Here is a 13287-nt window from a genome sequence, read left to right as displayed (position 1 = left end):
TTTATTATCTCTTACTTCGCATAGCATGATGTTTTCAAGGCTCATCTGTATTATCATATATATCAGAATTTCACTCTTTTTAGATGTTGGATAATATTCCATTGTTTATATATGCCACATTTTTTTTAATCCTTCAGTCAATGGATATTCGGATTATTTCCACATTTTGACTTGTGAACAGGCTGCTGTGTTCGTTAGTATACAAGTATCTGTTCAAGTCCCTGTTTTCAGTTCTTTGGGGTACATATCCAGAAGTAGAATTGCTGAATCATGTGATAATTTTTTGAGGACTCATTGTACTATCTTGTGGAGCAATTGCACCATTTTACATTCCTACCAGCCATGCCCAAGGGCCCCAGCTTCATATCCTCACCAGCAATTGTTATTTTGGGGTGTTTTGGGGGTTTTTTTGAATGGCCATTCCAATGGGTGAAGTGGTATCTCATTGTGGTTTTGATTTGCATTTCCGTATGATGCATTTCTCTCTGATACTGAACATGTTTTCCATATGCTTATTCAACACATGTATATCTTCTTTGCAGAAGTGTATAATCATGTTTTGTCCACTTTTAAATTGAGTTGTTTACTTTTTGTTCTTGAGTTGTAGGAGTTCTTTATTCTGGATATGAATCCCTTATCAGATACCTGAGTTGTAAATAATCCCTTGCCAGATACAAAAGTTGCAAATATTCTCTCCCATCCTTTGGGTTGTCTTTTCATGCTATGGATAGTATCCTTTGTGGCACAAAAGCTTTTTAATGTTAATGAAGACCATTTGCTTTTTCTTTTGTTTCCTGTGCCTTTAGTCTTGATGTTTTTTAAAGAGAAAAATTTTTTTGATGAGGTGTTGCTGTAAAGAGGCAGGGCAGAAGAATTATTATGTACACTGATAAGGGTCTAGAAAGAGTAGGTTATCCTGACTGGAATAGAAAATGTGATTCATTGTGCGTCGGCTACAGGATAGTAAAGCTAGGGTGGCTGGGCCAGGAATTTATGGAGCCCTGAATCCTCTGCTGAGGTAGTTTAGTTTGATTTGAAGACATTGGGTGCTTTGGGGGAAAGCAGTTACTAAGGGAACAATAACTAAACTTTGCTCCAACAGAGAATTCATGCTTCTGTGTCAGGTGTCCTAGGAAGTACAGAGGATAAGGAAAGCTAAGTAGAAGAACTTCACATACAGTAATTAGCCTGAAGAAAGGCTGTGGTCATGGTAAAGAATTCTATTACTATCTGCTTAGAATTTAAAGGAAACACCTAGGTGTAATTTGCTTTCCTATTTGCTATGTGTAGTTGATATTTTTTCTTCTGCTTATTTTCCAAATGACCTCTTTGGGGACAGTTAAGACCTCTGTTTGCTTTTCTTTTATCTGTGACCTTTTGGAGAGAGGTTCTTCATCAGCACAAAAAGAGAACCAGAAATGAAAGACATTCAAGAACAAATGGATTGGATTCTGAGTTCTAATTCCAGGTCATAGACTCTCTTGGCCTCTGGTTTTTATAAGCCGTTTCAGAGTTCTGAATCTGATGGTCTGTTTCAGAGTGTTTCTCTGCAATCTGGTTTAGACACTTAGATTCCAGATGCATTGTCTTCCCGCGAGTGTAATGCCTGACCCAGGGTTAACATCCATGTACTTTGAAACACTAATATTTGTTCATAGTTGAAAACTATTAATGCAGAATGTGCTTATAACCGTTGTGTCAATGTCGTTTCTGTCCCTGGTTGGTCCTAATAATGTAAGTGATTGCGAGAAACTTACAGGGTTTTATTTTTTTGTAGTAGGTTTTAAGGGGTTAGAAAAATGGTTCTTTCATATTATGAAGGGGTTCTATTAGTTACCCAGACACAACTCCGTGAAGATGATCTCAGAATATACACATGCAGCTATTCATTTGCTGTGACAGCTTCAAACAACTTACTTGGGAGATTTCTGTAGGTTTTTCCAAGTTGAGGTTTGATTATGCTTCATCAGTGTAGCTTTTGCCAAACGTATGACTTGATTCATCTCTTTATGCTCAGATGATAGGGGTTTCTTCCTTCTTGTTTTTCTTGTTTTGTCCAATTTTTAGGCCATAAAAGTTTTTGAATGTAGATAAATACAATTTCTTGGTAATTGAAGTTGCAAGTGGGTGGGTCGTTTTCCTAACTTTAAAATCTAATAGCTTACCATTGGTATGTAGGTTAAATGTAGAATTTGCACCTTCTTAATTTGTATGTTTTAAAAGTACTTACAAAAGACATAAAACCTTTTAATGTATGCAAAAGGAAATCGTAATTCAGTGGTCTGTTTACTTTTTAAATAATATTTGCAAATGTGGTACCAAATAGTGTAAACCCTAGAATTAGAACCCAGAACCTAATCATCTGTATGCTTTATATATAGTTTAATACGCTGAGCCATATTACATTCCAGGATATGCTGATGCTTTAAGGATGTTTATAATGAATTTGAGGGACATAGGCTGTATGAAAGACTCTGCATCAAAATGTATGGAAAACGTATTCACTGGAAAAGTAGTTTTCCATCTTTAGGGGAGATTATCGGCATTCACGTTTTTGGGGTGTTCTCAAGCATTTTGAAGACTGGAAGCAAGTATATCTTCTAAATTACTGGTCTGATGTCTACAGGTAAGAAAATGTTCTCTACCACCTTTATTTGTGAGCCATGATGCTTCAGTTCTTAGACGTTAGGAATTTACAAGGTCTTTAGTTCAAGGGTGTCATGAAAGACATGCTGAATGGAAGACGAGGAGGCGTGGCTTTTTCCACAAAGTGGTAAGACTAATAGGGACAGACAGACCTACACATTCACACCCAGGGGTTTGCAGAGGAATTGCTGTTTGCTGTTTGTGCAGAGCACTGTTAGACTTCAGGGCATGGATGATAACCCTTTGACTCTGTTGTGGAAATTGTAGTTAAGTCACGGAGTTGAGACATAGACCCAAATTAAGATGTATAAAGTAAAGTAAATACCAGAAGAAAAAGTGTGATAAAATGGGCAGGGGTTAGTTAGGATTTAAGTTAGAGGTCACCTAATTAGCTAATTAGGTGCTAATTAGCAAACAAGAAGCATGGCATGGATTTGAGTGATCTGGTTGGGAAGTGTTCTCGTCTTTTGTACAATGACAGCAGCCAGGGAGCATTGAAAGTTAGCAATTCATCACTAGGCAGGCTGGCTAATATTTTACGTTTGTTAGCTTACTTCCCTGCCACTGAGGAGTTGCATATTCCTTAAAGTCAAATGTAAATGGGTCTGATTTTCTTAAAGTTTATTGAGTATAAGCAACCTTATTAATAATGGTTTATATTAGAATAGCCAGTATTGATACATAATTTAACTTTAAAGTTTTCATATAGCTGTTAACTACTGTATTTAACTTGCCATTAAGCCTAGTATATTTTTAACTTCTAAATTAAATTTTATTTTCAGTTCGTGTCGTCTATCAAAAGTCAGTTCCTTCTTTACAAGTTATGCTAAACTGAACGTTAAGTAAAATCACTCATTCTTAACTCTGCTGTTTATATGAAAAAATATTTGCTCATGTAGTGAAGAAATACTTGAGCTTTATGGCGACTAGGAGAGTACAGTGAGGTGATTTGGTCTTTTTCAGCCATTTAGCAGAAGTGTTTTGGCTTATATGAAAAAAAAAAACAAAAAAACAACCCTCAAATCTGAATCACAAATGTCATCAAGAGTAAATGAGAATAAAAGATAGGTATATAAATGAAAGCTTAAATAAGCAGAGATCAGAAGTATCTCTAAAGGATAGGAGTGAAATAAATTTATAGTGGTATGATCAAAGCCCATCATACACAATATTTAAAAAAAAATTTTTTTTTAATGTTTATTTCTGAGAGAGCATGAGAAGGGAAGGGACAGAGACAGAGACAGAGACACAGAATTCGAAGCAGGCTCCAGGCTCTGAGCTGTCAGCACAAAGCCTGATGCGGGGCTTGAACTTATGAGCCGTGAGATCATGACCTGAGCTGAAGTCAGATGCTTAACCGACTGAGCCCCCCAGGCGCCCCATCATACACAATATTTAAGATCACTCCAATTAAAATAAATATACAGTATAATCAAAGTAGGAAATTTTCAAACTATAGTAAACACAGCAAGGAATATGTTGGACAATATTCTAGTAATAAAGCACTCGGAAAAGATTTATGGTGAGGAATTCAATTAAAGCCTAAAGCAAAAAAAAAAAATTGGTATAGAATTTTTTTTTAAATTTATATCCGAGTAAGCATATAGTAGTGCAATGATTTCAGGAGTCGAATCCAGTGATTCATCCCCTACATGTAACACCCAGTGCTCATCCCAACAAGTGTCCCCCTCAGTGCCCCTTGCCAATTTAGCCCATCCCTCCACCCACAACGCCTACACAAAAGTGATACACACTTTTGAAAAGTGTCATATCTGTATGTGTGTGTGTGTGTGTGTGTATATCTTATGTTTTGTCCCCTGCCTGTTTTTATATTATTTTTGCTTCCTTTCCCTTCTGTTCATCTGTTTTGTATCTTAAATTCCACATATGAGTGAAGCCATATGATATTTGTCTAATTTCGCTTAGGATAATACACTCTCATTCCGTTTACAAAGTTGCAAATGACAAGATTTCATTCTTTTTGATAGCTGAGTAATACTCCATTGTGTGTGTGTGTGTGTGTGTGTGTGTGTGTGTGTGTGTGTGTGTGTACACATACACACACACACACACACATCTTCATTCATCAGTCAATACATTTGGGCTCTTTCGATACTTTGGCTACTGTCAGTAGTGCTGCTATAAACATGGGGGTGCATGTGCCCCTTGGAAAGAGCACTCCTGTATCCTTTGAATAAATTAGGTACTAATGCAATTGCTGGATGGTAGGGTAGTTCTATTTTTTTGAGGAACCTCCATGCTGATTTCCACAGTAGCTGCACCAGTTTGCATTCCCACCAGCAGTACAAAAGTGTTCCTCTTTCTCTGCATCCTCGCCAACATCTGTTGTTGCCTGAGTTGTTGATGTTAGCCATACTGACAGGTGTGAGGTGGTATCTCATTGTGATTTCGATTTGTATTTCCCTGATGATGAGTGATGTGGAGCATTTTTTCATGTGTCTGTTACCATCTGGATGTCTTCTTTTGAAAAGTGTCTATTTTTGTCTTTTGCCCATTTCTTCATTTGTTTTTTGGGTGTGGAGTTTGATAAGTTCTTTATAGATTTGTGCTACTAGCCCTTTATCTCATATGTCATTTGCAAATATCTTCTCCCATTCCATCAGTTGCCTTTTAGTTTTGCTGATTGTTTCCTTCACCATGAAGAAGCTTTTTATCTTGGTGAGGTCCCAGTAGTTCATTTTTGCTTTTGTTTCCCTTGCCTCTGGAGATGTGTTGAGTAAGAAGTTGCTGTGGCCAAGGTCAAAGAGGTTTTTGCCTGCTTTCTCCTCTAGGATTTTCATGGCTTCCTGTCTGATGTGTAAGTCTTTTATCCACTTTGAGTTTATTTTTGTGTATGGTGTAAGAAAGTGGTCCAGGTTCATTCTTCTGCATGTCGCTGTTCAGTTTTCCCACTTGCTGAAGAGACTGTCTTTATTCCATTGAATATTCCTTCCTGCTTTGTCAAAGATTAGTTGGTCATACGTGTGCGGGTCCATTTGTGGGTTCTCTATTCTGTTCCATTGATCTGAGTGTTCTTGTGCCAGTAGCATACTGTCTTGATGATTACAGCTTTGTAATACAGCTTGAAGTCTGGGATTGTCCTGCCTCCTGCTTTGGTTTTCTTTTTCAAGATTGCTGTGGCTATTCAGGGTCTTTTCTCGTTCCATACAAATTTTAGGATTGTTTATTCTAGCTCTGTGAAGAATGCTGGTGTTATTTTGGTAAGTATTGCACAGAATATGTAGGTTGTTTTGGGTAATATCAACATTTTAACAATATTCTTTTAATCCATTAGCATGGAATATTATTCCCTTTTTTGTGTGTGTCTTCAATTTCTTTCATAAGCTTTCCATAGTTTTCAGTGTATAGGTGTTTCACCCCTTCGGTTGGGTTTATTCCTAGGTATTTTATGGTTTTTGGTGCAATTATAAATGGGATAGATTCCTTGATTTCCCTTTCTGCTGCTTCTTTATTGGTGTGGAGAAATGCAACCAATTTCTGTGCATTGATTTCATATCCTGTGACTTTGCTGAATTCATCAATCCGTTCTAGCAGTTTGTTGGTGGAATCTTTTGGGTTTTCTTTTTTTTTTTTTTTTTTTTTTAAATTTTTTTTTTTTTCAACGTTTATTTATTTTTGGGACAGAGAGAGACAGAGCATGAACGGGGGAGGGGCAGAGAGAGAGGGAGACACAGAATCGGAAACAGGCTCCAGGCTCTGAGCCATCAGCCCAGAGCCCGACGCGGGGCTCGAACTCCCGGACCGCGAGATCGTGACCTGGCTGAAGTCGGACGCTTAACCGACTGCGCCACCCAGGCGCCCCGGGTTTTCGATATAGAGTATCGTGTCATCTGCGCAGAGTGAAAGTTTGACTATGTCCTTGCTGATTTGGATGCCTTTTATTTCTTTGTGTTGTCTGATTGCTGAGGCTAGGACTCCCAGTACTATGTTGAATAACAGTGGTGAGAGTGGACATCCCTGTCATGAAGCTTAGCATTGTTTAGTACAAAAAGTTTTTTTTTAGCTTAAGTAAATTTTAGGAGATATATTACCTCAAGCATTACAGGTAGCATTTCCTTGTGAAACACTGATTAATTGTGGGGTTTTTTTTTGTTTGTTTTTTTTTTTTTTTTGAGTTTATATGGTAATAGCTTGTGTCATAGCAAAGCATCAGAAAACGGGTTAAGGATTTTTTGGTTATTTTTCTTTGGAGATTCCTTTTTAAGCATTAAAATGATCAAGTTATTGCCAAATTTCCTCCTTTGTAATTAAAAAATAACTTTTCATCTATGCTTAAAGAAAATTGTTTTTATTTATTTTTATTTATGTATTTTTTTAAGTTTATTTATTTTTGACAGAGAGAGTTAGGGAAGGGCAGAGAGAGGGGAGAGAGAGAATCCCAAGTAGGCTCTACACTGTCAGCGCAGAGCCCGACACGGGGCTCAAACTCAAGAATCACGAGATCATGACTTAAGCTGATATCAAGAGTCAGACACTTAACTGATTGACTCACCCAGGTGCCCCAGAAAATTTTTTTTAAAAATCTAGAAAACTAGGTATGAAATTGCAAATTTTTTTTAGGAAAAGTGTGCTTTTCTTTGGCTTCAAATAGTATCAGATGATGTGCTGAAGTTGGGAAATTCTGAAAGTACTTGTAGGCTCTACTTGGCTACTCTGTGGCTAAAGCCTCATTAAAAAAAATAACTCCGTTAAATCATCAAAATTCTAAAAGATAAGTGGTACATGAAACATGAAACAAAAGTCAATAGATACAATAGAATAATACTAAAAAATACAAGCCTTCTTTCCCTGTCCTCTGGTCTTCCACCTACCCCCAGAGGTGGCTGTGCACCTGTGCCTCCTGCTGGAGACCACCTGTGCACGTACCCACATGTGTATGTATATTATGGGCTTTCTCTTGTCCGTACACATGGTTTTGCATTTCTTGCACTGAACGTTGTATTTTGGAAATCCTCACACAGCAGTACAAAAATACCATTGCATTTAATTTATGGATGTTCCTTAACTTCTGATGAATTTTTATGTCTTTACCAATCCTTTGCTGTTACAAACAATACGCCATAGTCTTGTAGAAACACTGCTTGTGTGTGTTTGTTTTTTTTTTTCTTAAGAGGAGAGGGAAACCACAAGAGGCTTCTTTTTTTCTTTTTGAGAGAGAGAGAGACCAAACAAGCGGGGGAGGGACAGAGAGAGAGTGGGACAGAGAGGATCCGAAGCGGGCTTTGCGCTGACAGCAAACAGCCTGATGCAGGGCTCGAGTTCACAGACCGGGAGGTCATGACCTGAGCCGAAGTTGGATGCTCGGCTGACTGAGCCCCCCAGGTGCCACCTTGCTTGTTTTTTCCTAAGAAATTGTGTTACAGTCTAGGGGATGAGGTAAGTTTACATATGATTTTTTTTTATATTTTAGGTATCCCAAAAATACAGGAAATTTTTTACTTAAATGTTGTGTTTTTTACATTTAACAAATTTAAATAGTAACATATGCTTATGGAAGCACCTTTAATAGAAAAACAGACACGTCTCCATCAGTTGGATTTCTGCATATCAAGTTTACTTAAAAGGTGATGTAGTGATAATGTCACTTTTGAGGGCCCAAGTGACAAAGATCTGTCAGTCATTAAAACTTATCTGACTTCTTCAAATTCTGTAATCAGAAAATGTTCCTATAAAAGAGTCAGTAGGGTGGGGTTTCCTAAATGTACGTTGGTAGTCTTTTGGTTCTTAATTTCTTTCGGTTGCCACCGTTTCTTCAGTGGTTCAAATTTTCGTTTGCCGCTTTGTGTTAAAACCGCAACAGTTGGTTGAGTGCCCAACTCTGGGTTTCAGCTTTTAGGTTATGATCCCAGGGTTGTAGGTCGAGCCCCACGTCAGGCTCCGTGCTGAGCATGCAGCCTGCTTAAGATTCTCTCTCCCTTCTCCCCTCTCCCCTGCTCATGCTCTCTCTACACAATAAAAAAAAAAAAAAATTAAAAACAGGAAATGACAAGCTCAGGTCATTGTGAAACACTTAATAATAAGTGCTTTATTTACCACATCACCCCACAAAAATAGCAAAAATATTACGAAGAAATTTGATTCTGCAAGGGTTTTTGTTTTTGTTTTTGTTTTTAATTTTAAGGGGGTAGATCAACTTAGTGTTTTTCGAACATAACATCTTTGAAGCTACAACGTAAGTGTAGTCTTTCCTTATTTCAGTGCTACTAATGTGATCTTTCTGAAGTTAAAATGTCCTTTGACTTCACAGCTTTCTCTTTAGATCACATACTGCGCTTATGCCTCTAAATTTGACCTAGTTCTGAAATGATTTTCTTGGGCCACAAATAATTGTGGGGGAGGGCAGGTACAGAGCCTAAATGTGTTTCAAAAGGGTTAATGCTGTTTCATGTTAATCAGAGAGAAGAAACATTGATCGTAGTGGTTTGTGGTCTCCCTCTCTCCCCCTTTTCCCTAGATTCACACTAAATTCTAGGCTGATTTCTCAGAAAGGCTCAGAGGTCTACAGTGGTCACCAGTTTCCATTGCTCTGTATGCTGCCCGTGTCGTGGAGTCCTGGCCCTGCCATCCAATTGTGTGGAGTCCTAGGTGTTCTCAGAGACTGTCAGTAGTCCGATGACCCTGTAGCCCCCTGTTCCTCTTGGTCTTGGGGCACACGGACCCTTTCCCACATTTTTTGGCTTCTTCAGCAGATGTTTTCCTTTTTATGGAAGATGCTTAGATCCGGGTTTTGCCTGTTTGAAGCACATTAGCTCCATAGCCCGTGTGACTGGCCCTCTTAAGAGTGTTTAGGAAAGATGCAAAGAGGTATGAGCAGGCAGCTGTAGGGCTTAGGGGAGGCCTGCATCTGGTTTGAATGGCCCAGCCACATACTAACTTCGTGGCCCCGGGACACCACTCACCCATTTGGAGCCTAAGTTTTCTTGTCTGTTACATGGGAGGAACACTCTCCAGTCTTGTGGGCATCGATTATAATACACAGGGAATATTTGGCTTATTCCCTGGCATATTAAAGATGTTAATAAATGGTAAGTTCTCTATTTCATCATATTTTTGTTCATCTGTCAGTATTGGGGATATTAGTATTTATACCCATGTGCTTTGAATTCTGTTTTTAATGCTTCAGTTTGCCCTTTAAGGAGTGTACTTGTGATTCTCTTAGAAAGTATTGCTCGGGCCTTGTGCTCAGTATGCGGAGATAAAAAGAAACGTGGTCTGTCCTAAGTAAGAGATAGTTACTGTTCACTGCCAGTAGACAAAATCAATAATTGATGTGTGCTTATGCCTGATGGATAACCCCTTCTCAGCCTCCCAGTGTTGGGGTGTCCCCAGGCCCAGCCCTTCCCTGGGTACACCTGGATCTCATAAGGACTCCATCCACTGTTCCTGCCTTAAATACCATCAGTATGCTGAAAACTTAAGTCTTCAGACAGAACCTCTTCTGAACTTTGGATGCGTGTATCCAACCATCTACCTGGTGTTTCCACTTTGATACCTAATGAACATGCCAAACTCCCTATGTCACGCCAGACTCAGGGTCCCCCTGGACCCCGTACTCGCCCCTGCCTGGGTCCTCCTCTTAATGAAGAGTGAGCCCATTCTTTCAGTGAGTCGGGGCCAAACCTCGACCACGTATCACTCCTTGTTGGCTCATGCCCACATCCAACCCAACCACAGAGTTGTTGGCCCAATATTCAAAATACACAATATGCCCAGAACATGACCCCTTTGTGCCTCCTCCACAGCTGCCCCCCACTTCCACACACCGGGTTTGCCTGGATTATTGCTAGAGCTTTCTAGTGGGGTTTCTTGATTCCTCTCTTGCTATTCTACAGTCTGTTAAGACAGAGGTCTTAAAAAGGTAAGTCGGATCCTCTCACTTCTCAAAATCCTCAAGGCTTTCCATCTCAGGGTAAAAGCTGTAACCTCAGTGGCATCTGGAACCCAAGCTCTGGTCACTTGTTCTTGGACCTCATCCACTAATTTCCTCTTCTCTCACTGAATCGAAGTCAGCTGGCTTCCCTCTCCTTCTCTAAACTAGCCAGTGCCCAGATACGCCTTTTCCCCAGATATTTTTATAATTTACTTCCTAGCCACCTCCAGGGTTTTGCTTAAATGTCCCCTCAGTGTGGCCTTCCATCTACCACTTTAAGTGGGACTTCCCCAGTATTCCCTACCCATTTCTTTCCACCATCTTCCTCTAAGCACTTGCCATCTAACATCTGTAGTTTCTTTGAATGCAGCTCTTCCTCGACCTATGATGGGGTTGCATCCGATAAACCTGTTAGAAGGTGAAAATATCCCAACTGGAATACACCTGACCTCCCAGCCTCGCCTAGCTGACCTTAGACGGTGTGCCCATAGACCTTAGCCTACGGTAGGGCAGCACTAACACAGAGCCTATTTTGTAATTCAGAGTGGACTTTCTCAGTTGTTGACTGAATACGGCGCCGAGGGTAAAAGCAGTGGTCGCGTGGGTACAGAACGGTTGTCCGCCTATAGGTGTTGACCCTCGGGGTCACGTGGCTGACCGGGCACTCTGCCGCCGCCCGGCTTCACCAGAGAGGGTCGTACCGCGTGGTGCTAGCCCGCGAAGTACAAATTTCCAAGTGTGGTTTCTACTGAGTGTGTATCACCCTCACGTCCTTGTGAAGTTGTAAGTCAGGGGCCGTCTGTCTTCCGCTGCAGCATAAGCTCCATGAAGGCAGGAGCTTTGGGCAAGGCCATGTGCTCAGTGCCTGGAGTGGTGATTGGCACCTGGTGGGCTCGTGTTGTCTGTTAAGCGAATCGGACGGATGGCGTCTGGGAGGTCAGCACGAAGGCTCCTCATCTTGCCGGAGGGTCCTGGGGAAGGCTTCCGGAGGGAGACCACCCCTCAGCCAATCTTTAAGACTTGGTTTTTTTTTTTTTATTCTTTTTTTTTTTCAAGTTTAAAAGTTAAAAGTTTTAAGTTTATGTATTTATTTTGAAAGAGAGAGAGGAGTGTGCCTGCATGCATGCAGCGCAGGGCGGAGGGTGGGGAGAGAGAAGGAGAATCCCAAGTAGGCTCCATGCTGTCAGCACAGAGCCTGACGTGGGCTTGAACTCACGAACCATGAGATCGTGACCTGAGCTGAAATCAAGAGTCAGATGCTCAACCAACTGAGCCACCCTGGCGTCCCAAGAATGAGTTATTCTCAGGGGGGACAGAGGTAGGAAGACTGTCTGGATAGAAGGGACCACATAGACCAACACAGGGAGGCTCAGAAGGCCCGGCTGTGGTGGGATTGCCAGTTTATATCTTAAATGCATGAAGTGTGAGATTCAGAAGTTGGTGTCGTGAAACAGTAGAAAATCGTGAGGGGAATAGTTGCGTCTGTGACTGTGACGTGTCATTTTGGACAATTTAGGTCTGGAATGCCGACGGGATGTCAGAAGATACCTCCCAAGGGGAAAGGGTAGGGAGAGACACTGGGTTTGGTCGAGGACCTTGGTGAGGGTCCTGCAGCCCAGGTGCTGCCAGAGCAGAAGAGACAGGATGTCAGCTGCAACCTGGAGAGAGGGCTGCACGTACACCACAGGGCGGGGATTTCAGGGGTTTGGGCAGCGTGAGTGACCACCAGCGTGGTGGCCTGTCACAGCACTTAAAGCGCACACTGGTTCCGGCCACAAGCAACTAATTGAAAAGAGCCGTTTCTGTGGAATTAGAATAGTTTTTTGTCCCCACTTAACTGTACAGTGTCGTCTGGAAAGTATTCCCACAAACCTGTGCATACAACAGGTATGACAGCCAAAAACAGAAAACAGAGCATTTTCCTCTCCCCCGCCGTGTCCTGTGTCAAGTGCAGGTGTCTGAGGCAGACGCTGGTGTGCACCCTAGCCCCCCCGCACCCCTTCCCGAGCCCATGAGATGAGAGCCAGCCAATGAGCATCTGTGTCCATGTTGACCCTCCAGGGACACCCAGTGTGGCACCTGAATGACCGAAGCTACTGGAATAATTTCATTCGCTCTTAAACATCTGTTCAGCACTTGCAGTTAGATCTTGAGGGTTCACAGATAATTTTTAAAAACTCATAGTCTAGAGAAGGAAACAGAAGAGTTAAGGGATGGCATGACTATGAGACAAGGACACATACCAGGGTCCGGGGAGCGGCCAGCCTCTTGCTGGCACCTCCAGGCACACAGAGGTCATTGTGATTGTCAGCACTTAGCTCAGGGACAAGTGTCATCCTCCCCCCACCCCCACCGCCCCCCGGCTTCCTCCGCTTCCTCGTAAGGCTGAGGCAACGCCTCGGTGGACCTCCAGCAGTGGTCTCGTGCTGTTTGTACAGGGGTTCTAGGAAAAATCACAGCTTCGGAGTAATTTCTAACGCTGGAACTGGGGGCACTGGCGGGGTGGGCAGAGGCGGAAGTCTGGGACTAAAGCCAGCTCTGTTGCTGAGTAGATTAGGAAAGCCTACTTCCAACTGGGGCTGACTCTGGAGACCTCAGGATGGGTGAAAACGGATCTTGTGTGTGTGCCGGAGCTGCTAAGGAACTTCCGTTGGGAGGAGTTGTTGCATTTTCTTTATTCATCCAAATATTTTAGTACCTAGTACCCACCAGGTACTGTGTACATAGTTGTCACTGAGGATATAATAAGA

General features: G+C 41.5%; 1 protein-coding gene across 2 annotated transcripts in view; it reads left to right on the top strand.

Moving 5' to 3' along the window:
* RDX (radixin) overlaps nucleotides 1-13287 on the top strand; it is a 95762-nt gene that overhangs the window by 70702 nt on the left and 11773 nt on the right. The window contains exon 14 of one of the 2 annotated variants that reach the window (XM_045482729.1): nucleotides 2412-2436. The exons of the other annotated variant lie outside the window; for it this stretch is intronic. Within the exon in view, the coding sequence (XP_045338685.1) occupies nucleotides 2412-2421 (10 nt within the window). The 3' untranslated portion in view covers nucleotides 2422-2436. Of the gene's footprint in view, nucleotides 1-2411; nucleotides 2437-13287 lie in introns of those variants that run through there. 2 annotated transcript variants of the gene reach the window in all.

The sequence above is a fragment of the Leopardus geoffroyi genome, chromosome D1, assembly GCF_018350155.1.
Source record: "Leopardus geoffroyi isolate Oge1 chromosome D1, O.geoffroyi_Oge1_pat1.0, whole genome shotgun sequence".
NCBI classification, from domain to species: Eukaryota; Metazoa; Chordata; class Mammalia; order Carnivora; family Felidae; genus Leopardus; species Leopardus geoffroyi.
This window is presented reverse-complemented; position numbering and strand designations above follow the sequence as displayed.